Source organism: Phyllostomus hastatus, unplaced genomic scaffold (assembly GCF_019186645.2).
Source record: "Phyllostomus hastatus isolate PE091 unplaced genomic scaffold, TTU_PhHast_1.1 phas_contig_210, whole genome shotgun sequence".
Taxonomy (NCBI): Eukaryota; Metazoa; Chordata; class Mammalia; order Chiroptera; family Phyllostomidae; genus Phyllostomus; species Phyllostomus hastatus.
The window spans coordinates 29,497,972-29,522,948 of record NW_025333737.1 but is presented as its reverse complement, the minus strand read 5'-3'; the positions used below and the strand labels follow the sequence as shown (position 1 = coordinate 29,522,948).

Sequence of the window (24,977 nt, the reverse complement as noted above, 5' to 3'; positions counted from 1 at the left end):
TCTCGACCTCCCAGAGAGACCCCCACCCAAGAAATGAGTGCCTGGCACAGAGGTAGGGGAGGGGGGGGGACACTGGGAAGGGACCAGGAATCCAATCATACCCCATGGGCACAATTACGGGACTGCCACCAAAAGCCCACAGCCTGGTGTGCCCAGGGCAGCAAGATGAAAGGTGCCCCCACTCTCAACCCCTCAGAATCAAATCCCAGCACAACCCCCATCAGGAATGCAGGCAGGCAGCGCTGTGGAATGCGGTGGAACGTTTACCCGCTTTCCCGGGCTTCAGGGCAGCGCCTCCCCCTCACCGCCACTAAATTGATAAATGAAATCCAGATGCAAACCCGATCTGCCTCATGCCCCAGGAAATGCCCCAGGGCCACACACCAGCTGATCCCAGAAATAGCTGTGGCCCAGCGGGGCTGTCCTGGCTCCCTCCTTTTGGAAGTCATCGTTTCCCCACCCGGAGTCTGGACACAGACAGCGCAGACTCTGGGGACAGGGAGGCCCCTTAGGAAGAGGCCGCAGGGAGGGTCGGGGACACTGACTGACCGTCAGTAGTCCTTCTACCATGCAGGAGAGGCCGCCCCACCCCTAGTGCATCCCCGCCTCTAACTGTAAATAAATCAATGAAACATAATTGTCTAGCATTTTTTATTTTGTTTTGTTCTGTTTTGTTAAAAAAAAAAAAGAAAGGAAGGAAGAAAGAAAGACAAGACATTCTGGCCAACTGGTAGGTCCTTAAGTCTCCGTCCGTCCAGTGTGGCCAGAAGACGCCCAGGGGGCGGTATGAAGGGGAGGGAGGTGCAGGGGGAGCTGGTGTGGAGCGGGAGGCAGAGCCACGCAGGCTGTGAGCCACTGAAGGACAGAGTCGTCCTGGTGACTCCATCCTGGTGACCTCTGACCCCAAGTGGAAGGAAGCAGGGCCCCAGGCAAGCCCCATCCCCGGACCCCGAGGTGCTGGTCCTCCTCTCCATCAGGCACACGCAGTCCCGTACACACTCTTCCCCCTCCCCTGACCGCTCAGACGCCGGCCCCACCGCCCAGCCCCCTGTCCTGCGGGCCCTCCTCTGGCCCTCTCTTCCTTGCTCCCCCAGCAGGGACTCGGTTACCAGGCAATAAAGCAGATGGCACTACACCCAACCCAAGAGTAGGCGTGTCTCCACGGGAAGAGAAGAGGAGCCCAGCCCGGCAGCCCTTGGCTTTGGGAGTGGGTCCGGTCTCCTGACCACGGAGCCACCCGCTACCCCACACCTCCCTATGGCCTCCACTCCATGACTAGATCGAGGGGAGGGACGAAAGTCAAGGTACATGTCTACTCTCCTCCTCTGATGACAGGAATGGGACTCCTCCCACAGACCTGTGCTCACTGTACAGGACGCGGCCCCTCGTGCCCAAGTCAGAGGAAGTCAGAATAAGAGCCCCCAGGGCTGAAAACCAGAGCTGGCATATGATATGTAGTCAATACATGTTTTTAGATGGCTGAATGAATGAATGAATGAATCCAGGATCAATGTGGAACTACACCAGGGCTCCCCGTTGCCACTCTCAGGCTGTCTAAGCCCAAAGGGGACACCCTAGGCTCCAGCTCACCCCAAGGGCACACCCATGCTCATAAACACACACACACACAACACACACCCTGATGGAAACTCCTGGGCCAGAGGCAGAGCCAGGGCTTGGGCCCAGGCTCCCCGTCGGCTCTGCAGCCTCCAGGGGAAGGGGTAGCAGGGGGCACAGAGCCCCCTGCCTGCTGGTAGGGCTCACTCATGGAAGCTGTCAGCCAACTGGTGGCAGTCCAGCTCCCCATTGGGCTCCAGGTCCCCCGACAGCCTCACTCCTGTCTTCCGGTCCACGCACCAGCACTTGCCGCGCTGCCCGTCCAGGGCCGGGTGGCACTGTCAAGACGAGGGCGTGAGAGGTCAGTGACCAGGCAGCCGGCCTCGACCCCAGCCCAGCCCCCCATCAGACCACTGCTCCAGACGGCCTCCGAGGGCGGAGACTCTCCGATGCGCACAAATCCCCCGAGCTCACTGGGGTAGAGCGGAACTCGGCCAGGAAGGCAGGGCCCTGAGAAAGGCCGATAGCCTACCCGGAGTGGAGGCTGGATTCGAAAGGCTGAGGAGCAGGTGGGAGAGGTTTTGAGTGTGTTCTCAACGCGTTGGGACTTTAAGAATGAAATTATGGTTCATGGCAGGACGCAAGCTGAAGTTAAGGTTAGGAAGTACAGTTGATTGGGAATTAAAACTAAAATGCGAGTTGAGTGAGGCTTTACCCAGGTCAGAAATAGAACTGGGAGAAAGACAGAGGTCAAAGTCAGAACAACTGAAGCAGATGGGCCCCAGTTTGGGTCAGGATTGGATGGAGGGGGGAGGGGAAAGGGCAGGGGCAAAGGTGGGTTCCAGAGCCAGGACTAGAGCTGGGGTGAGCTTGTCTCAAGGGTCTGGGCTGCTCTGGGGGTCAGGGGTCAAGTGTCAGAACTTTCAGTAGGAAAAAAAATGGGGGAAAGAAAACCCATAGAACACAAAGGGTTTTCAACACGAAGAGTGAACCTTAATGTAAACTATGGACGTTAGTTAATAATAACGTATCTCAGCATTAGTTCCTCAACTGTAACAAATGTACCACACTAACACAAGATGTCAATAGGGAGAACTGGGGGTGGGGGAGTAGATGAGAACTCCACGCTTCCTGCTCAATTTCCTGTAAACCTGAAACTTCTCTAACAAAGGATATAATTTGTTTAGGGGAAAAGTACTTTAAAACTTGGGACAAAAATAAAAACAAAATTAGTGCTGAGAGGAAGGGCCGGCACCAGTGTGGGGGACCCTTGCGGACCCCTCGCCCCCTGCACACCACTCACAACACCCCCATGCCGTCCCGGGACGCGCTGACCCGGGGGCAGCCTCTCCCCTGCCGGCGAGGCCCCTGCCGCCAAGCCACCCTGTGGGTCTGCCCGTCGAGGGCGAAGTGTGAGAACGGGTGTCTATGCCCGCAAGGAGCTGCAGAAGGAGATCCAGGCCAGGGCTCCCCAGGCAACACCCAACACAAGGCACCCCAGGGCCCTGCCCAGACATGCCACCCTTCCATGTGGGGCCAGCTCGGACAGGCCAGAGACGAGGCTGGAGCAGGCCAGCCTTCTCAAACATCCCAGGGGCTTGTCGGAGGAAGCCACGTTCCAAGGGTGGGCCGGCGCACAAAGGTTTCTACATTCCTGTGCTCCCTCCTGCCCACCTCCTTCCTCTGCTCCCGGCCAAAGCCCCCGTCTCCGGCTGTCAGGGCTGGCGTCCCCTCCATCCTGGCTGCACCCCAGCAGGCCTGGCTGCTCCCCTTGGGCAGGGGCAGGCTGTTTCCCCCTGAACCCCTCATGACTTAGTCCCTCCGTTTCCGGGTGAGACGGACACGCCGGCACAGAGGAGGGCCACCCCTAGAAGGGGCAGGGTGAGTGAGGAAGTGCTGGGGAGCGGAGGCTGGCGGGAACAGGAGGTGAGCGCCACAGATGCTGAAACAAGGTGATGAATATAATGCCTCATGGGGAGGCAGGACGGTCAGCCCGCCACTAACTCGTCCTGCGATTTTGGGCCTCAGTCTCCCCATTTCCAAAACGAGTGAGGTGGGCAAGACGAGCTGAGGCCCAAAGGCTGGGGGGAGGGTTCGGGGCGGGTCCTGGGGTTGGGCACGGTTGGGGAGCCTCCCCTTTCCCCAAGACCTCGATCCCAGCCGAGCCTGTCAAGTGCCCCAGGAGCCGAGGCCAGGGCCCAGCAGGAAGGAGACAGGGAGACGGAGACCCACCTGCTTGGGGTGGAAGTTGCCGTTGCGGTCGCAGTTGGGGATGGGGATGATGTAGAGGTCCTCGTGGGTGCGGCCCTGCGAGGCGGCCAGCCGCTCCAGGGCCCGGTGCAGCTCACTCTGGCAGGAGCCCTGCGGCTGAAGGGCAGGGAGGGCGGAACTCTCAGAAGGAGGGGAGAAGGGTGGGAGAACCGGGGCTGGGGCCGTCTCGGGACTGAAGGCCTAAAGGAGGGTCAGGGCCCGGAGGCTGGGCGGTGAGGCAAAGGGCGTGGCTTGGGTTCCAGGGACAGTGGTGGAAACAGCAAAGGACACTGAAGACAGGAACTTGGGCCAGAGAACTTCTAGCAAGGAGAGGCATGAAGGGAAGGCCCCCTATGGGAAAGGAGCTGCAGAAACCTATGGGGAAGGACTTGCAGGGGACGATTCCTGAGCGGGAGGCATGAATGAAATCATACGACCCACATCACACAAGACCCAGGCCCAGAGCCATCAGAGCCACCCAGCGGAAAGGACATTTGCCAGACCCTGGGGCCGGGTCCCAAGCCCCTGAGATGGCCAGCATTAACCCTTTAGAGACTGAGAAGGTCTGGAGTGGGGAATCTAAGAGAAGGGCCAAGAAACATCAGGAGGCTTGGGGAACCGTGATTTACCAACCAGTGCAGAAGTATTTCAGTGCTGAACCACCACCTCAGCTGTAGCAGTACAGGGAAGGGCTGAGCAGGGATGGAAGTTTAAGGACAGGAATGAGGGCTGTCTGGGTGCTGATGATGACACCCGGTGCCCCCTGTACACCATAGGCACCCAAAGCATGTTTACTGTGTAAACACAGTCCTGGTGCTGGTGATGCAGTGGTGGTGGTGGTGGTGTGGTGGTGGTGGTGGTGGTGGTGGTGGTGGTGGTGGTGGTGGTGGTGGTGGTGGTGGTGATGTGGTGGTGCTGATGGTGGTGGCAGTGGTAGTGGTGGCACAATGATGGTGGCAGTGATGTGGTAGTGGTGGTGGTGGCAGTGGTGGTGTGCTGGTGTGTGTGTGTGTGTGTGCCTGTGAACGGGTACATTGGAAGTCAGAGGTCCTCACCATAGGCCGGGCTTCCTCCCGGGGCATCCCAATGACCTTCATCTTGCCCCCACTGTTGCTCCGGTCTCGAATTTTGGCAAAGTGCTTCTGCAGGCATCTGCGATCATGGGCGCCGCAGGGGCTGAAGCTGTTGTTGGGGTGGTCGTCCTCATCCTTGTCTGCAGGCAGGACAAAATGAGGAGAGGTCAGCACTGAGAAAGGACAGGGCAGCACACCACCTGCCTCCTTCTTGGGGGTTCTCCAGCCTGGCTCTGGGGAGGAGCGGGGGCGGGGGAGGGTCTGGGGACAGGAACAAGCCAAAGCAGCGCCCTGTCTCCTTCCCACACCCCTGGATCTCCTCAGGAGAGTATTATATTCCTCTTGAAGTCCTTGACTTGTCCCTCATCCCACCCAAGCCAGCCCTCAGATGAGTCACCAGCTACAGCTGCCCGGACAGCAGGACGGTCCCCTGGTCCCTGCAGGGAGGTCTGAGGCAGGCAGGGGGGCCCCTACTGGGTCTTGCCCCCCTCCACTCAGCTCCTCCCACCATCCCCCTCTCCGTCTGCTCTCTCTTCCTGTCTCCTTTCCTGCTCTTTTCAGCATCTGGCGGAGCTGGCCAGGGGATCCTCCGGGCTGTCAGCTCTGCTCACCCTCTTCCAAATGGCCAGAATCAAAGTTTCCATGAGGGATGAGAAATCTGACCCAACAGACTCTCCCCATTGGCTGGACAGGAGAAAATAGTGGGAGTGGGGGTGCGTGCCTGCGTGCGGAAGCGCGGCATATCCGTGTGCACTTGTGTAATGCTCTCTGCGGCCCCGGAACCAAGAGAACACCTTCCACATCCCTCCCGCCCCCTACCCTTAGACTCCAGACCCCACCCAAAGCCCACATCTGTCGCCCAGGGCACTGGCGATCCGGAGACGGGGTTGCCACGGCTGGACCTGCACCCCCTCCCTGGGATCTCCTGAAGACTCTATCTGAACTCAAGGAAAACCCAGTTGTAACTGCTGCTTCTCTCTCCAGGCAGCCAAATCCGGAACGCAGGGCCGAGCTGGGGAAAAGGCTGCAGGACCTCTCTGCAGACCCGCACCACCTCCCCGGCGCTCGGGCCTGGCAGCACACGGCGGGCCGAGTGCAAAGCCCCTGCCAGCATTCCAGATGTTGGCAGCCCGTCAGAAGGTCACATCTGGTTTGCGTCAGGATTTTTTTTCCTGAGGAGTTAGCAGGTTCCTCCAAGCATGGCAGCGGTCCCAGAGCTGCCTCTGGGTCAAATGGTATTTTTCGGCCCAGCCTAAGTGAGGTTGGGGGGGCGGGGCGGCGGGGGGGGGGCGGGGGCGAGGGGGGCGGTTAGTTCTCTTTTTATTCTCCTAGTCCTGGGGGTGTGGGGAGAAGCATGTGGATAAAGGAAAACCAGGCAAGGAAGACTCGAGACCCTCAGAAAGTCTATGTCAAGATTTCACACCAAAGGTTATTTATAAAATTGAGTCACCCGAGATGGGAAGAAGGCTTTGTCACGAGTGAAGGGCTGGCTTAGAAAGAAGAATCAGAGGGAAGGAATAAATGGAGCTGAGAAATAGACCCCATCCTTTGGCATCTTGAACCTCCCAAGGAGGACAGCGCAGAGGGGACTCCTGACTTAGGGTTGGCATCGAGTCCCTAAAGGTCAACTCAGGAGAACACACTGGAGCAAGACCCCCCAGCTGACAGGGACGCCAAGAAGGGGAGGGTCATTCCAGAGGAGCAGCACTGGGCCGTGGGGGCCGCAGAAGATCGGCCCTGGGCCCTCCATCAGGAGCCAGAGGAAAGACCTCAGACCCAGGCTCTCCCCTGAAGACTCTCCTAAGGAGCCCTTCCGGCCGAAAAGGCCTGGACTGGCCAGGGACCGCCCTGCAGCGTCCACCTCGCACAAAGCCACGAGACTTGTGGATGGGGTCCCCGTTTCGGGGCCGTTGGCTGGAGCTGGGGAATGAAGAGAAAAGGGACACGGGAGACCAAAAAGAACTGCAGCCAGATTCTGGGACAGGAGGGGCTGGGCTGCGATGGAAACAAAGGCTCCCCCTCTTGACCTGGGAAAGGCTGACAGGGGTTACAGGGACCCCCGTGGTGTCATTTTTTACACCAACTCGAGGCACACCCTTCCCACCTGGAAGGGCTCTGCTGTCTTTCCTCTGGGGGCGCGTTCCTCCCGTGACCATAAAGGAAAGTGCTCCTCTGCGATGACGCTTACTCCTCTCGGTAAGTGGATGGAATGTTCTCAGGTTCGAGGAGGAAGGAGGAGCTCTCTAAGGAACGGGGCTGCCTCAGGGGGCAGAGAGCCCCGAGGCCTGGAGGTGTGGGGCGTCCCGGGGGTGGAGAGGGAGAGAGAACTGCAGTAGAAGTCCAGTGCAAACAGGCTTTTCCGATGTTGAAGTCCCATGAGCAGAAGTCCACAAAGGACTCCCGCTTGAAGGATTATTAATGAATATTTGAAATGTCTATCCTTTCATCGAAGAGGTACCATTAAGAATGGCAATTAGGTCCCTTCCCTGAAACCTGTGAAACCTGGGGCTGCGTGGAGCCTGGAAGCACAGCTTACGTTCTGGGGCTGGTGGGGCCCCCCGTCACGCAGAGGAGGTCATCGGGGGAAGATGGGCAGGCAGCACGGCTGGTCTCCCCTTCTGGGTCCCCCCACTGCCCAGCTGGTGTGTACGATCAGAGAAGAGCACACCACCACAGGGAGAGCAGCTCCCTCCTAACGCTCACAGGGACGCAGGCACGCAGAGTATACCCACACTGGGCCCAGACACAGAGGGGCCGGGACTCAAGAACCACGGATGTACACAAACAGTCACGTGTCCAGCGCACACTCACCCACAAGGGCACGCCCACACGGTTCAGGCCCTCTGACCCGGCCCTGGGCAGAGACACCGACCTGGGGCGGGCGCACTGACCGGACCCTAGCTTGTTGACTTGCTGTTTAATCTGTAACTTTTCCTCGCCCGGCCTTGCTGACCAGCACACTGAGGACCCAGCCCAGGATCACCCTAGGCACCGGGTCTGGAAGGGTGAGGGCCACAGCCTACGTCTCTGAAAAGCCTGTTAAATGCTTGCTATGTCCCTGCCAACACAGGAACCCCAGCCACCCGGCGCTGCTCACAGAGGCAGTGCCCTCTGGAAAGCCCCGATCCTGCTGGGGTCCCCTCTGAGCGGGAGCTGGAGTCAGACCTGGCCCCTGAAAGGTCTGACCTCCTGAATTCCAAAGGGCTTGTTTGGGAGGCGGGGCTTCCAAGGTAGGCTAGGTCATCTCCTCCGGGCCCAGGCCACTGACATATGGGCACGCTGGAAACCTTGGTCTGTGTTCCAGTAACAAGGGAAGGCACCCAGAGAAAGAAGAGGCCTCACAGCTTTGGCACTACTGCCCGCAAAGTTCATGGTCAAAGCTAGAGAATTTCCTCTTTCTTGCTGCCTGATTTCATCCCCATGATTTCTCCTCAACTCCAGCCTCTGCCCCACTCAAGACACCCAGGGTGAGGCTGTGAGGTGGGTGGGGTTCAGCCGTGACCTGGCAGGTCACCCACCTGCCCTGGAAGAAAGGCCTTTTCCTTCTTCCCCTGGATGCTGGCTGAAGTCAAGGCCACCATGGCAGGCACAGGGCCCTTTCTTTGGGTTCTGGTGCAAGGATGTCCCCCTCACTATTGTGACATACTGCTGGCCTCACGAGTCAGAGAGAAAGACAGCCGGCTCATCCTTCCCATGTTTACAGCAGGAAAAGGCACCAAAGTCTACCCCATCCCTCGCAACTCTCTGAATGTCCCCCAGCTTTGTGCACTTGCCCTACTGTCCCCTGAAGTCCCAGCGTCAGAGGAGGATTTAAGCTTCAAGTTAAAACGATCCAGCTTCCTCTTCATCACCATCCTCATCATCATTCCAATTTATTGAGCTCTGACTGGGTGCCAGACCCCACCTCTGGGAGGCACGTCCCGTTGTAGGCCGGGTGGAGGGGGAGAAGGAGAGACTTGTCCCTGCGGCTCCTATGACTTTAAATGGAAAGACTCCTGATACCGGAGGCACCAATAATTCTGGCTTCGCCAATGCTAAAGAAAAAATGTTAAGCAGCTATGCTCCTCCTCTGCCCCCCCCCCCGCCCCCAAAGCACAGAATTTCTGGGAAGGCCCTGTTCCCATGACATAACTGGATTCCCAGTACCGAACGAAGTAGGGGGGACAGTATTTGCTGTGTTAAGTAAAAATTAACCTGGCATGCTTGTGCCCTAACCCTGTCCCAGAGGGACCCAGAGCACAGTTTAGGAACCTCTCAGTCCAAACGCTGGTGCCACCGTCCACTCCCCCGGGTTCCGTGAATCAAGAGTCAATACACTTATGCAGAACTGTGGACTTCTGAAGTCCATGTCCCACCCCACCCCGCTTCTGGTGGCCTGAGTGGTGTTAGTCCACAGCTTGCCCTGGCTCAGAAAGCCGGAACAGGAAGGTGGGGGCGCCTGCAGGTGGAAGGGGGAGACCTGCCCCTGATGCAAATAGTAGCAGCTGGACCACAGCTGTTCAGGGGAGGGGCTATGCCAAGTGGCTGTCCTCCCCTGTCACCTGCTGAAGCTCAGCCTAAGAGGAAGAGGTGGAAAGAAGAGGCTTAGGTCCTCAAGCCTTGGGACGCAGGAGGGATAGTGGCCTACTGACAGTGAGAGGCTAAAGAGAATCATGGGGATAGGGGCCAAGCCCTGGACACCTTGGCTCACTAGAAACCTTGCAGGGCTGCTGTACATCTCTAGGGGGCGCCTTTCACGTGGTGCAGTGCGACCCACACTGCAACAGGGGATACTTCTGTGATGACTGGGAGTTAAGAAGTCAGGGACACGGCTTGCCAAGAAGGAACCTAGTTTTCCCAGGGTCCTCCAGACTTCGCCTTTCCTTCTGCAAATAGTGCACGCACTGCATGGGTACGGGGGCAGGCAAGGAAGAAAGGGTGAGGGGCATTAGAGACCAGGGCCCTGGGATCCAAAGGGGACCTAAAGCCGCCTTTGGAGGCTGGTTTGCAATGATATCCACAGGATAATCACAAACTTTTCATGTCCCCCGCCTCAAAGCTCCTAGGGAAACCGATTTTTCTCCACTACAGGATGGGGTGTCCTACCCAGCCAAGGGAAAATAGGTGCCCAAGACCCTCTGCAGGCTCTTCTGCCCATGTTCAAGTCGGTGAGGGAGGAGGAGGCCACCAGCCATACTAGTCTGGTGCCAGATACCTGCTGGCCAGTGGAGGAGGGAGATGCAAAGAGAATGTGGTCCTGTTACACGCAGGGGGCCCAAGGGTTCAGCTCTCACTCCCAGTCTGGTCTGGTACCAGGACCCCCTCCTCTCCCACTAGCACTGGCATCTCTGCCCCCAGGATCACCAACTTAATCCCTAAGGACCCCCCCTCCTTCCCCGATGTGCTGGGTGCCAGGCTGGCATTTCTCCTAGAATGTTTTCTGCTGACCCATCTCTCATTGCCCAGGGGCAGGAAGGGCAGAGAGAGGCCTGGAGCCCAGACCCCTGGAGTCCACCTCCTTCCTGTTTTCCCTGCATCCTGCTCTCCTCCAGCTAACAAGCTGCAGAGGATTGAGGAAGTGGAGCGGTCTGGGACCCAGGGCAGGAAGCTTGGGGCCAGAGTCCCAGCATCCGGACTGCAACAATGGAAGCTTCAAGCACCAGGAAAAGAAACAGACAGACACACAGGCACGGGGAGAGCTAAACAGTCAGAGAGGGAACAAGAAACAGAGGCAGGCACACAGGAAGGCAAGCAAAGAGAGAGATTCCAAAAGTAACAGAAAGACGGGAACAAAGACAGAGAGAGCAACAGTGACACGCAGAGAGAAAGAGCAACAGAAGGAGACCGCACTGGCATTGCGAGATTTAGGGCAATGGGAAACAGAAAAAGGGACTAGGCGAGAGAAAGAGAAAGCCACCGATACCGGGCAGAAGGTACAGAGGAAACGGGAACTCAAGAATGCTGTTAGTGGAACTGGAGGTTGAAACACACAGCAGGGAAGAACAAAGAAAAAGAGAAAAAAGGAAAGAGACTACGAAAGATTAGAAGGAGTCACTGAGAGGCTCACGGCGAAACGGAAAGAGAGAAAGTGCCAGGCAAAGGGCTTTCTGAGCCCACCTCTCTCTGCCTCTCTCTGCTCCCTAGCCCACGCCCATCAGGGTTCTGCAGCCCCCCGCTGGCGGCCGACTTCCCTCTGCCACCTCACGTGGCACCTGCCAAGAGAAAAGAGCAGGATGCCGGTGTTCCAGGGCAGGAGGGTGTGCCCAGACCTGGCAGGGAGACCCCTGTCTTCCCAGCACCTCTCCCAACAGCTAGGCCAGCTGGCCTGGGGCTGTGGGAAGGGCAACTCCCACGCCCCTCACCACCAAAGCCCCTCTAATCTGTGTGTCCCACTCCACCCACCTCAGTGTCAAAAGTCCAAGCTCTGGCTTCTCAGACCTTTGGCATTTCACCTGTAGGTCTGCGGGCGAGGAACAGAAAGCCCACCTCCACCCCCACCCCCACCCCACCCCCACCCTCCAGTTCTCTGGCTCACTTGCATGCAGGCTGTGGGCTGGGCCAGGGCACTTAAGTTTCCACTCTTGCACCAGCAGCCAAGACTACTCTTCCCCAGTAGGCATCCTTCGGAGGTTTGATATGGAGGGAGGGGAAAAAGTCCTCCTCGATGTTGGCAACAGGCTGTTAGGGACTCCATAGCAGTTTCCTTAGCTGAGCCTGCCCCGTGCCAGTAGAGCCCTGCCACGTACCTGCCTTCTCCCACACTCACAGGGGATTTTCAAGGGCCTTCCAGGCCAGCCGGATTGGGGGGAAGGGGTTTCTGGGAGGGGCGCACACCAGGGAGGGCGTGCAAGGGCAGAGACACCTTACCAGAGGGCTGCATGCTTTCCTGGATGGCCTCGATCTCCGCCAGCTCCATGCACACGCCCTGCCCGTGCATCAGCGTGTGCAGGGGCTTCTCCACCCCTGGGGGCGGGTAGCAGCGCAGGCCCGAGCCGCAGCGGGGGGTGTACACCCCGCAGGGCATCCCCTTGCCCAGGGCGCAAGTGGCGCAACAGCCGCAGCCGGGCTCGCGCACCAGCTCCTCGCAGCCCACGGGGGGGCGGCAGCGCGCCAGCTTCTCCTCGGAGCAGGGCGGGCAGTGGATGGCTTCGTCTCCCAGGCTCGGCCCGGGCCCGGCGGCCAGCAGCAGGGCGGCCACGAGGCAGATAGGCAGCATGATCGGGTGCTGACGGAGCGCTAGCACAGGGTGCGGACGGGGAGCGCGGGCACGCGGACTGGCAGCAGGGGGCACACGGATGCTGCGCCCGGCGCGCCTGAAGGACCCGACCGGGAGAGCGCGGGGAGACGGGGCGGCCCCGCTGGCGGACAGAGACGCAGCCGGGGAAGTTAGCAAGCGGGCTAGAGGGGAGCGAGCCTAGCCACCGAGGCGCTGCGCCGCATCCTCGGCCCGGCCCGAGCAGCGGGCAGCGAGGGGAAGGGGGCTGAGTGGCTGCCCCGGACGGGCTCCTCCGGTCTTTATACCGGCCCCTGGCCACACCCCCAGCGCCTTCCTAGAGGTGGGGGAACCGGGTAGGGTGGGGGAGGGCGAGGGGGAGAGGGAGACGCGGCCGTTAGGGGGAGGGGGCTCTGTCCTGAGTCGCGGCCGCCGCTGCTGCAACATCTGAAAGTCCTTTTCTGCCCGAGAGGGAAGCGGCGCAGTTTGGAAGCCCAGACAGGCGCCGAGAGCGCTTCTGAACCGGATCCCGCGAGGGGAGAGAAGGGGATGGGGAAGCAAAGAGGCTACCCCTTGGCCCCCTCCCCCGACCTTGGAGGATTCATCCCTGACCCACAAAGGCGGCCCCTAGTCCCCCAGCTGAGAGCGCAACCTTCGAGCCCGGACTCCTGGCTCCGCGGATCCAGTCTCCCTGGCCAGTCCTTTCCGCTCTCCCCCAGTGCTTCCAGTCTCAACCAGTCGGGTGGGATGGTGGGAAGGGTACAGGCACTCAACAAGGGGCCTGGAAGGGCCTCATGACCCTAAGACGTTAGCTGGCTCTCTTCACAACCTCTCCCCCCGCCACCCGCCGCCCAGACTCCCCAAGGTTCACGTGGGTCTGGGTCCACTCTGCGGTCCCCGGGGTGGAACCACTGAACTCCTGGGGAGAGAGGTGCCCAGCCTCTTCCTCCTTCCTGGGTATTTGCTTTTACTGCCCAGACCCACTCCTGCGTGGGGGGTGGGGGGAGGGGAGATTGCCACTCTGGGTTTGCAAATTGTGCATTGCACAACTCCAGGGGGCACCATTTCTTCTGTAGTCATTGTAGATTTGTATGGCTGTCGTGACCGTTTTCCAGCAGGTGGCAGTCGAAGGTTTTGAGCGAGGGGTGTCTTTTTCTAATTCAGTGAATGGTGCTCTTTGGGGTTGGCTAGGCCCTCAGTGAGATTCTGTGGGTGCCCTACCCCCGACCCTGGCCTCAGTCCTGCTGACTGGGAGAGCCCTGGGGTCACCTTTGGAGCAGGGACCCATCTCCTAGGTTCTCTCTCAGATCCCCTTAGTCCTCCCCCATCCTCCCCCACAAACTCGTCTGCTCTCCTAGAGCTGGCTTCAGGGTGAGGGCGCCTGTCCAGGCATAATTGGTGACCCACTGAGGATTTTTTTTTTTGTTTGGCTTTGCCTAGAAAGCTGCAGGACAGCCAAGCTGAAATGCAGATCAGAGACCCTCTTCCCGCTTCCTCTCCCAGGGCAGCCGTCTTCCAGGCTCACAGGGATGGACTGGGCCCTCTCCCACTGTCTCCGAGTGCAGACTGCCCAGGTGATAGGAGGACGGGGCTGGAAGCCAGACCTGCAGGGACAGAACCAAAAGTTGCAAACGGACGGCACCTACTGGCAGCCGTCAAGACTGCAGAAGGGCTGGCGAGTCCTGGCCAGGGACAAGGCTCTAGGATTCTCCACTGTAATTGAAAAATAAAATAAAATAATAAAAGATTCTAGGATTCACTCCATGCCATCTCACAGACCAACTGGGGTTTCTTCTGTCCCAGAGTCGGCTTCCTCACTTCCCCGTGGGGAAGCCCAGCTGTCCCTGATTCAGTAAACTGCCCTATGCCCTCTTCCCCGCCGTCGTCACGCTGGACCCAGTTCTGCCATCAACTTGGTCTGTGAACTTGGACGCCACCCCTCGGAGTGTGAATGTCCCTAACTGTAAAATGAAGGTAAGCCATCTCCATTTTCCCTACTCTTAAGTTCTCGTGAGAATAAAATGGAACCAGAAAAGATGGTTCTGATCCCAATGCCAGACTTGTCCCCTACAGAGCAGAGGTGCTGGGAGGGACAAGGTTGTGGAGGGAGGAGTGCAGGGGAGCCTGGGGCGAGGCTGAGGGCAAGGCCTGGGGATGGGGAGTGAGTGTCGGTGAGTGTGGGAAACTGGAGAGGTGTCCAGGTGAGACGGACGTCCACACCGCTACCCCAGCGGCACCCTTCAATCCATCCTCTGGTGCCCCACCCCCACTGCCGTCTGGGATAATTCCAAGGAGACAGGAAACCGGACACGGGGAGGCCTCCGAGCACCTCCCCCACTCATGCATGACGCCGTTCTGAAACACCTCTGGTGCCCAGGCTCCGTGCTACACACAGGGGACACAGAGATCGCTCTCCACCCCAAGGAGCCCCCTGCCCAGGGAGCGGAGGCAGGCGTGTAAAGAAGTCTAAGAAGTGTGCAGGTGCCCTGGGGGCATTTATATGGGACACGGCGGGGGCGGGGACCCAGAGGCACCGGTGGTCAGTTCTACATCCAGGACATGGACAGACTTCATGGAGGAGGTGAACTGCGAGCCGGCATTACACGGTCTTCCACGTTAGCATCGGGCCGGCCCGGGTTCCAGTCCCCGCGTTGCCACCGACTCACCAGGGAACCTGAAACAAGTTGCTTAAACTCCAAGCATCACCGTCCTTCCCTGGAACATGGAACTGCGGTAAGAAAGAAAGAAGGGTGGGGAGGGGAAAGAAATGGTGGCCTGTGCAGAGTGTCCAGCACACAGTAGGCACCGAGTGTTTGCTCCCTCCTGGAAACTCTTAACTTCTCCACGTGGCTGCAGACCCCCTGGTGGCAGGACGTGTGTCTCTCCCACTAGGCTGAAAGCTCCTGGAGGGCTGGTTTAGTGTCCCCCACCCCACCCCACCCCCCGGGCCTGCTAGTGTCTGGGAGAGGCTGGCACACGGAAGGCTTGGGATTTGGAGTCACAGGACCTGGGTCCAAGTTGCATGTGTTGGGCATGGTTCTATGTGCTTCACTCATACGCACTTCACAACAACATGTAGTAAGTGGCATCATTATCCTATTTTTAAGGGAGGGAAACTGAGGCACAGAGAGGTATGTGAGTTGCTCAAGGTCACACAGCAAGTAAGTGGAAGAGCAGGGATGTGAACCCAGGCAGAGTCTACATGATTCACCTCTATGTTTTGCTGCCTTCCAGAACAGCTGACATAACCATTCTCAACAAGTGCCAAGGACAAAAGACTGTGGTACGGAGGGCAAGCTGGCTGTAGAGGATCAGAGCAGAGGTAGCACGGATGTGGGGCTGGGCCCCAGGCCTCCGCAGGACTTTGGCTTCCCAGCCTCTCCCTGGCTTCCCTGGACTGCCCCCTGTGCCCACCCTGCGTAGGAAGTTCAGCTTCTCTCTCCATGTCAGCTGACACCCTGGCCCCAGGTACGGCATCCCCCACAGTCGCCCCAGGTGTGCAGGCTGAGCAATGCCACATTAGTACATCTGCCTCCTTGCCCAGCAGGGCCCCACTCCTGCAAGACCAGATCAGAAGAGTGAGGGCCTCCACAGAGACCCATAGAGGACGTCGGGTCCAGAGGACAGGGCCTGAGTCCTGCCCTGAGGATGTCCAGCTCCAGAAGTGAACACCTAGCAGGGGAAGGCGCGGGGAGAGGAGAGTCCATCAGCTGTGGGGCTGGCCGGGGTCCATTGTCACATCTCCGGTCCAGCCCGCTCTGCTCCTTGCCAGCTTTGTGGCCACTTCCCCTCCCTCAGCTTCAGTTTTGCCATCTGTAAAATGGAGGAGGGGAGCTCATTGAACTGTGAGAGCCATCTCGCTCGGGCCGTTTAGGAAACGAGATCTCCTGGAGCCGATTCGCATGGTCCTAGGCCCAGTGCTGGCATGGCTCCCAACCGTCCAAGAGTCAGCATCGTTTGCAGGCCAGTTGGCACCGAGGGCGTCTCTTCCTCATTGCCCAAACCCTGTGCAGATGAGCCAAGTGAGTGAGGTTGGACCCTGTGAGAGCCCTGCCACCACCCAGAGAGGTGACGGGCTCGCTCAACGTAACTTAAGCCAAAAAATGTGCTGCCTGCTGTGGACCTCGCCCTGTGCCATGCTGCCTGTGCTGCCAGAGCATCACCAGTGAGCCGTGGGCTCAGGGCTCAAGGGAGGGGGGAACCAGGGAAAATCTATGCAGAGCGCACTGCTTGCAAGAGCAGAGACACAGGCAGGGCTCTGGACAGAGAGAGACAGACGTTACAGTGGGGAAACCACTTGCCCTGCCTCTCCTGACACCTGTTAAGTCAAAGGACAAGGTGCCACCTTGCCAGATGCCTCTGGGCCTAAAAGATCAGAAGCCCAGGATGCAAGCAGACCCCATGTCCTTCCCCACGCTCCCTGGAGTGTCTCCGGGCCCTGCCTCCTACTCCCCCTGGCCCTGGAAAACAGAGTGCTACCTACCCCTTAGTAAACTCAAAGACACTCCACCAAGTGATGTCTGAACCCAGAAAGACCACCCCCAACAAGGCTGTAGGATTAGAGACCCTCCAGAGTCCTCAGATTCAGGACAACCTCAGACAGAGGGCCTTGGACCCAGAGAGATCCCCAACATGCCCACTCACAGGGGTCCTCATTCCCTGGCTGCAGGCCTCCCCTTCCCACTAGCGCTAGGAGCTCACACATAGCCCCAGTCGTGCTTTCTGTTTGGTCCCAAGACCTCTCTTCTGGCCTCATCATCCCATGCCCAGAGCCAGGATCTCTGGTCCCGCACACCAGCCTCTATGCTTCATCCATTCTCTCCTCCCCACCCCCACCCACGCCACCCCAGCCTCCTCTCCTCCCTACCCAAGAGAACTTCCTGGCCCGAGGTGCCTCCCAACGTTGGTGGGAACCAGACATCCCAGCCCCACAGGGTAAAAGTGGGGAGGGGTCTCCAGGAAAGGTGAGTGGATTGCAAGAGAGGAAGGAAAAAGGGAGCATGGCTTCCATGTCCCTAACTGCAAAATGGGGGTGATAACCACGCCTTCCATGTAGGATTGTTAGGAGAAGCTGTACAGAGTGGGCGTTCAGAGCACTTGCTTCTGGTTATACCTCACTTACTAAACACATGTGGAAAAACACAATGGAATACCACTACGTATCCACCAGCTTGGTAAAAATTTTAAATACTGACAATATCAAGATGTGAAGTAAGGGGACGGTCATACAGGAAACAAATTTGTACAACCATTTGAAAGCAACAAAAATTCCACCCCCAGATATACACCTAATGGAAATTGTGTGTGTGCGTGTGTGTGCCCGAGCACATGCAAAAGATTGTTTATAGCAACATTATTCAGCCAAACACTGGGATCAATGGCAGGGTAGATGAATCTACAGTTGAATAAAGTTTTGCTATATCTAGCAACGTAGATGAATCACATATTGAATCATGATGAATCATGTATTGAACAGAAGAGTACCACTGTATGATTCTATTTATATAAAACTCAAAACCAGGCAAAACTACCATATTTTTTTGGACTATAAGATGCACTTTCTTTCCCCTCCCCCCCAAGTTTTGGGGGTGCAGGTGTGTTTTATAGTCTGAATGTAGCTTGCCTGGCTCACTGTGGTGGGGGGGGCGGTGGTGGAGCAGGGTCACAGGTTATCAAATATTTTGCCACATTTTTTGCTTCAAAAGTTTTTTTCCTATTTTCCTCCTCTAAAACCTAGGTGCGTCTTATAGTCCTAAAAATATGGTAATGTATGGTTTTAGAAGTCAAGATAGAGGTCAGCTTCAGGGAAAAGTGTAAAAGTTGTTACAGAAAGGGGTCTTTTTAGGGTACCAGTAATGTTTAGTATTTACGCAGTATATTCACTATGGGAACCTTCCCTGAGCTAAATATTTCTTATTTCTGCACTCTCCTGTATGTATGTATGTATGTATGTATGTTATACCTTAATTTTTTTAAGAAAAAAATCTTTTTTGCTTGTTTATTATTTTTTTAAGAGTACTGGCTCTCAAGTTGGCTGCCTGGAGTGGATTCCCGGCAGTGGGTTTGGGACCATTCAGCACACCCCTTGCGTCTGAGTGTCCTCGGCATTCATTAAGCAACTGTTATATAGGGCACCTAAAATGACTCAATGAATGGATCTGTGTAAAATGCTTATGATGATGCCTGCTGCATAGTAAGTGCCCAGTGAGTGTTAGCTGTTTGCCGAGATCAGCCAAGTGAGATTAAGCGCCTGGAGCCAAAACGCCTGCCTGCGCCGAATCCTGGATTTGCCATTTACTAGCTCTGTGACTTTGGCCAAGCGACATCCTCCCTCTTATCCTTAAATGCCCTCCCTTGTAAAAGAGGGATAACGCCAGCGGAGCCCCGTAGGGCTGTGTGAGGAACTGCAGAAACTATGTGTGTAAAGCACTCGGCACAGTGCCCGGCACAGAGTAAGACTCGATACACGTTCACCGTTATGATTACTGATCACCATGGCAACCCTATAAATCTGTTTTTAGATGGTGCTCCTGGTAGTAAAAAGACTGGCTTCAGGTCACAAGCAACTGTGCTTTACACCCATCTGTGGGTGACACAGAGCTTGTGCCCGTGGCCCAGCTGGCACCCTCACTGCACCCTGAAGCGCCACAGCCCAAACCCAGAGAGCATCTCTCCCTCCCGCCAGGCTGCCCCTGCCAGAGTTCTGTGTCCCAAGAGGCTGTTGTGCCCACAGTGCCAACCACAGTGCCCACCAGGCTTTCCATGCCTCAGACCTCTTGTGCTTCTGTCCTTGTCCTAAGAAGTAGGGACAGTCCTAAAGCCAGCTGGTGAGGGCTGGGGTGGGGGGCAGAATTTGAGGACAAAGGGACAGGGCTAAGTGGGCCCAGAAACACCGCCCACACTACCTGGAGCCCCTCACCCACCTAGCCCCGCCCCTCCTCTCTCCCCAGCTCTTACCCCCCGCAGCCTCTGCCTTTCAAGAGGCTTGATGCTTGGAGCCAGTACTCCTAAAGTCTGTGTGCGGCCTGTTCCTCTCCCCCACCCAGACGGGATGGTCTCAACAGTAGCAGAAACCGGGCCCCGGAGGCAGGGGAGAGCCAGATGGCCTACCCCTGGGAAGGGCTTTGCCCTCCTGTTTCGACCCACTGGCTGTGGGGCAGAGTGCTCTTGCAGACAGAGCACTCCGTCTCACCAGGGGTTAAAATCCCAGCTCTGCCCTGACCAATCACACACTCTGGGCTTGTGTCTTCACCATGGTGGGCCTCAGTTTCTTCATCTGTAAAATGGGGATGCCAATCCGTAGGGCCCTGAAGGAGGATCCAACAAGGCCATAAACGTGGAAGGACATATATCCCAGAAAGCAGGTTACAAATTAGTGGCATCATTAATTGTGACCTTTTTTGATTCTAAAATTCTACGGTGCTTTGAGGTGGGAAGATAGGGAGAATGGGAGAGGGCACTAACAAAGGGAAGGCCAAGAGAGGGAGAGACTGAAACTTGGAACAGGACAGACAGATGAAAAGAAAGAGAAGATGGATAGCTGTGATGAAATGAAGAGCTTGGAAAGATGGGAGAGATCCCAGTGCAAACTCCTCCTACTCATTCATTCACGCACACATGCATTCTTTAGAGGAAGAAATGAGGCAGTAACTGCCAAGCTGGACCAGGTCTTAGGGGCTGCATCCGCCCACCAGGCCTGCTCCCCACAGCAGCCAGAAGCCCTCTGAAGGCAACACATGGACTGGAGGATAGGGCTCTGCATCTCTAGTATCCTCCTCCTCACGTCAGACCCCTGGGTTCAAGGCCAAAGTCAGAGCTGGGGAAGCAGCTAGCTACCAGGAATGCCAGTCCCCTGCCATGCTCCCACGGGGACTCTCATTAAGGAACGGGAGTTCTCCCCCACGCTCTGTCAGATCCCACGGACATGGAGTCTCTACTCAGGCTCTCCCACCAGCAAACAAGAAAGCAGATGTAGGGTGAGGAAGGGAAGGGGCTAGAGCCCCAAGAGATGACACCACCCGGGAAACAGATGGATGCAGGCGGAGGCACACAGCATCCCACTCCGCCCTATTTCTTTCTTTCTGGGACCCACCTTCGATTCTGACACCAGTTCTGACGTGTGGGGTTTTCCATCACCATCAAGCAAGTCTCCAACAGCGAGCCGCTGAGTGCCCTACAATTTCTCTCAATTCTGACACTAGCTACCTGGAATTAGTATCAGACCTCATGCGTTACAGGCTCCGTCCTACAAGACTGCCCCCTCCTTCAGAGGCCAGAGAAACAGAACTCAGAGGAACATTTTACTTATTAGATCACGGGTTTATTGTAAAAAGAATACAACTCAGAAACAGCCGGATGGAAGCTGGCATCGGGCAAGGCCTGGGGCAAGGGCGCAGAGCTTCCCTGCCCTCTCCCAGGGAGCCGGTCCCGCTGCACGGGCGAGCATTCACCAACCCAGGAGCTCTCTGAACCCGTCCTTTTGTGGTTTTCTGGGTTTTCGGTACACGGGCATGATTGATGAAACCACTGGCCACTGGTGATTGCACACCATCTCCAGCCCCTCTCCCTTCCTGGGAGGTCAGTGGGTAAGGCCAAAGTTCCAACCCCCTAATCTCTTAACTGGTTCCCCTGGCAACCAACCCCCATTCTTAATTACCTAGGGGCTTTCGAAAACTTGTCTCCTTAACATAACAAAAGATAGCTTCATTGCTTTCGCCACTTAGGAAATTCCAAGCGTTTTAGGAGCGCTGAAGAATACCAAATATGTTTCTTATTATACATCACAATATCCTACCTCCCAGGGACCTTATCTGGGATTTCTGCCACTTTCAGGGCTGGGGAGAAAGTGACAGGCCCAGATGACCCCATTCCTCACACCACATTAGGAGACAGAACCGGCTTTCTCACTCTGCCTCCTAGGCCAGAGCCATGCCCCACGGCAGTCAACTGCAGTTACGCCTCTCTCTGGGCCTCAGTTTCCCCATCTCACCATGAGGAGGTTGGACCTAGTGATCTAAGAGCCAGCCTAGTCCTTCCTAATCTCTCTTCCATGGCGATCCAACCCTGCTCTTGACCCTCCTTCTGGGTCTGCCTGCCCTGCTGGGCCCCCTGCATGTCAGATAAATGCCATGCTAGGTGAGACATTTCAGGGAATTTGGGACCCTCTGGGGTGGCAGTGGCCGTGGGGGAAGGGACCAGAAAGAAGGCTGAGGAGTTGGAGTGAGAAAGCCTTCCTGTCCCTCTTGTATCTCTATTGCATGCTTTGTCTGCTCCAACAGCAAGAACAGGTACTGAGCGAGCCCTGTGCGGGGGGGAGGGGCTGTGGGGATCCCACAGAGACCCCTGGCCTCTGAGCACAGCAGCCTCACCTTTGGCAGGAGCAGTGAGACCAGAAGTGAAGGGTGGATGGTGTGTGGTTGGTGGGAGGTGGGAGGTAGGAGGGAATGTTGGGGGTATGAATGGGCGAGTGGTGCGTGGGTGACATATGACAGCATTCTTTGGGTAGAAGGGGGGCTGAGGATCTTCTGAACCAGGGGACTGGGGTAAAGGTGGCGACAGGAGTCTCAGACTAAGAACCCAGATTCCTTCTGAGACAATTGCTATATTTATACTCAAGTCCTCTCATGGGGCCCGGAACCCAATAGTTAGTTAATGATTCTGTGACTTATTTTAGGCCTCACGCCCAGCACCATCTTAGATTTCCCTGAGTGACCTCAGGGCCATGGGCATTTTCCCATGCACACATGCTGTTCCCATCAGGCCTCCTTGCCCTTCCCTACAAGAGTCTCTTACTCCCAAACACAGCCCGCCACTTCTGTTGTTCGCCTCCACCCCTCCTGCCTCCTCCCAGGTGCAGGACGGAAGTGGACCTCCTGGAGGTCCAACGTCACCACCCCCAACACATGCCTTCTGCCCCTGGGTAGCCCCAAGTAAGAGGGCCAGGAGGGTGTCCACAGAGGAATGCTGTGACTGCCCTGCTTCTGCTTCTGCTTCCAGAAAACAGACGTCACCCACTGCATTCAGGTGAGGCACCTGGTTGTAGGAGCACCTCACCTCTCTGCACCCCCACCTCACCGCGTCCTCAGAAGCAATCTGGAAAGTGCAGAACATTTGAGAGGAGGGTAGGAGGAAAGAGGCTTGTGCATGAGATTGCAGGGGCTGCTGGCTCACTGCTGGCTCTTTACCCACTCTCAGTCAGGAGCAGGTCCGTTCATTCACTCCAGTGGGGCCTCTCCTCCTCCCCCTTTCACCTCATGGGGCTGCAGCCTTACTCAGGAGAATTCTCCAGGGACGCTGGCAGCTGATCCCTTCTGCCCAGTCTGGGTTTTCCTTCCTGCAGCTCAAGCACTGGGTCTTTGAGTTCAAGGTACAGGTGCTCAGGGACAACCCTAGCATCCCCAAGGGCATCCCTGCCAATGTCAGCAATGGGTACCGAGCCTTCCACTGAATCCCCAGAAGGTGGAGCAAACTGTTGGCACAGTGGGCCCCAGGTTCCAGGAGGGTGCAAGCAGAGGCTCGTGTGTGCCTGTTTCTTCACTTCGGGGGTTGACTTTGCTGGGCCCTTCCTCCAACGTCGTTGCACTCCTGCACAAGTGAAGGGGGGGACAGTGTTTGCTGCTGGGTACGCTACCCCCCCACCCCGATAGACAGTGATAGCACTGACAGTGTCATTCACTGAGGGCCCTTTGGGGAGGGGGTGGGCACTGAACTCGGTGCAGAGGGTTCCAGAAGGAGCAGGCAAACCCATGCCTTCAGAAGACCTCCCGGTCTGAACAGGGAGACCTTTGGGCAAACGCATCACGATCAGTGCTAAGTAATAGAGAGAAAAGCTCTGAATGTAAAGAAAACTTAGAGGAGCCCCAGGTGCTTAAGGAGAACTTCAAAGGGAGGTGACGTTGGATCTGAGTTTTAAAAGATAAGGAGAGATTTACAGTCTTGAGGAAATTACCTAACACCTCCAAGTCTCGGTTTTCTCAGTTTAAAGAGTTGTTATAAAGATTGGGGGTGGGGGAATTATATAAATGGCTGATTATAGTGTCTAGTACAAAACTGGCACTCAAAACCGTATGTATATTGAAGGAATTGGCTCCAGTGGTGGGGGTGGCAAGTCTGCAATCTGTAGGGTAGACCAGTAGGCCAGAGGAGGCTCTTGCAGGATCTCAATACAATCCTGGGGCAGAAATCTTTCTTTGCTGGGAAACCTCAGTTTTGGTTTTGATTTTTTGCTCTTAAGACCTTCCATTAATTAGGTGAGACTTATCAACACTATAGAGGGCACTCCTTTTACTGAAAGCCCCCTGATTGGCGATGTCAATCAGATCTGCAAAATACCTTCACTGCAGCATCTAGTGTTGGACCAAACAGCTGGGCACCCTCGCCCGGCCAGCCTGCCAACCTGACACGGACGGCTGACCTTCTGGACGGGCAGAGCGGCGGGTCGGGCTCCCCCACCGCCCGTGGTCCTGCGCAGGCGACGCCGAGCGCTCTTGGGAACCACCGGCGGCCGGGAAACCGGAGGACAGGGACATGAGCAAGGCCCGAGCGCCATTCCTCTGGCTTTCCCGACCATCCCAGCCGCGGGCTTCTTCCACCCGTGACTGCGACTGCCCGTCGGCCGCATCCCGACCCCTCCTTGCTGGCCCCCCGCCCCCCACCCCCCGGGGCTTCGCCAGCGGAGTGGACACGGGATCTGGGGGTGATTAACAAGTGGTAGACCCTCGAGTTCTTTTAGCAGAAAAAAAAACCAAAAAGCATTACATCCAAATGGGCATGCCTCCTGGTTCTGATACAAGTAGCTTACTATTCTAACTGCTGCGTTCGTGGAATCGTCACACAAATTTGAGGTCATACTATTATTTTATTTTATTTTATTTTATTTATTTGTTTCTTCGTTTGTTTGAAGCAGAGGAAACGAACGCGTTGAGAGACCGCCTCCGGCAAGGTCACCCCACTGGCAAATGGCCCGGCTGGGGCTGGAGCCCCAGGGAGGCTGACCGAGGTGGGGGGCGGCGGCCGACAGGGACCTGGCAGGCCCGCAAACCGTGCGGTTCTCCTTCCTAGCATCTTGTAAGGGCAACACCTTTTTTTAAAAAAAAGATTTTATTTATTTATTTTTAGAGAGGGAAGGAAGAGAGAGAAAGAGAGAGAGAGAGAGAGAGAGAAACATCAATGTGCGGTTGCTGGGGGCCGTGGCCTGCAACCCGGGCATGTGCCCTGACTGGGAATCGAACCTGCGACACTAACACCTTTTTTGTTTTGTTTTGTTCGGTTTTTTTGTTTTGTTTTGGTTTTTGTCATCCCAACATTGTGGGCTGGTGAGGAAAAAAAGAAACCCGCCCGAACCCTTGTGCACCGGAGGAATAAAACACAGCGGTCGTGGGCATCCTCTCGTCCTCCCGTCGGCAGAGCCGTCCGGGCCCGCGGAGCGCGGGGACCCCAACGCAGACGAGGGCGACAGGAGCCACCGCGGCAGGGCGCCCCCCGGGCTGTCGGGGGACGGGGGGCCAACCCCGGAACGGCCCTCAGCTCCCGAGGCCGTTAACTATCGATTATCCCCTTGGACGGGCCGGTGGCCGCCCGCTGCCGCTATTTCGCGCGTGACCCCGCCACGCCCCTCCACTACACGAAAACCACAAGCCACAACCGCGGCACTTTCGTTTCTCTGGAAAGTAAATTCTCGTCGGGGAGGTCGAGGCAGACGCCGGAACCCGCGCTGCTGGGGCAAATGGCCAGGCCGCCGGTCCCGAGAACCGGCGCTCGGTCTCCTCGGGGGAAAATGAGGAACGTTTCCTCAGGAGAATGGAGCTCGGGGTCTCTTCCTCTCGCTAAAGAACCTCGGGACGGAAGACGGTTTCTACAGTTCAGGGAGCTGACATGAGGGGAGCGCTCCCGGGGAGTGAAGACAC

At 57.0% G+C, this 24,977-nt stretch overlaps 1 protein-coding gene across 1 annotated transcript; it reads right to left on the bottom strand.

Annotated features, from left to right (window-relative positions):
* Nucleotides 1-634: 634 nt before the first annotated feature.
* Nucleotides 635-12,360, bottom strand: IGFBP4 (insulin like growth factor binding protein 4). The gene is made up of 4 exons (XM_045837183.1): nt 11,727-12,360; nt 4,863-5,020; nt 3,790-3,924; nt 635-1,895 (listed from the first exon to the last, which is right to left on the bottom strand). Exons 1-4 carry the CDS (start codon nt 12,073-12,075, stop codon nt 1,761-1,763), a joined length of 777 nt encoding a protein of 258 aa, XP_045693139.1. The 5' UTR covers nt 12,076-12,360; the 3' UTR covers nt 635-1,760.
* Nucleotides 12,361-24,977: the final 12,617 nt, after the last annotated feature.

Bases quoted from the DNA above. Each gene is read 5' to 3' on its own strand.
- IGFBP4 (XM_045837183.1), bottom strand. From the start codon at position 12,075: ATGCTGCCTATCTGCCTCGTGGCCGCCCTGCTGCTGGCCGCCGGGCCC. The intron at 5,021-11,726 runs GTAAGGTGTCTC...TCCTGCCTGCAG, and splicing joins GGAAAGCATGCAGCCCTCTG to ACAAGGATGAGGACGACCAC. The intron at 3,925-4,862 runs GTGAGGACCTCT...CCTGCCCTTCAG, and splicing joins GGGAGGAAGCCCGGCCTATG to CCGCAGGGCTCCTGCCAGAG.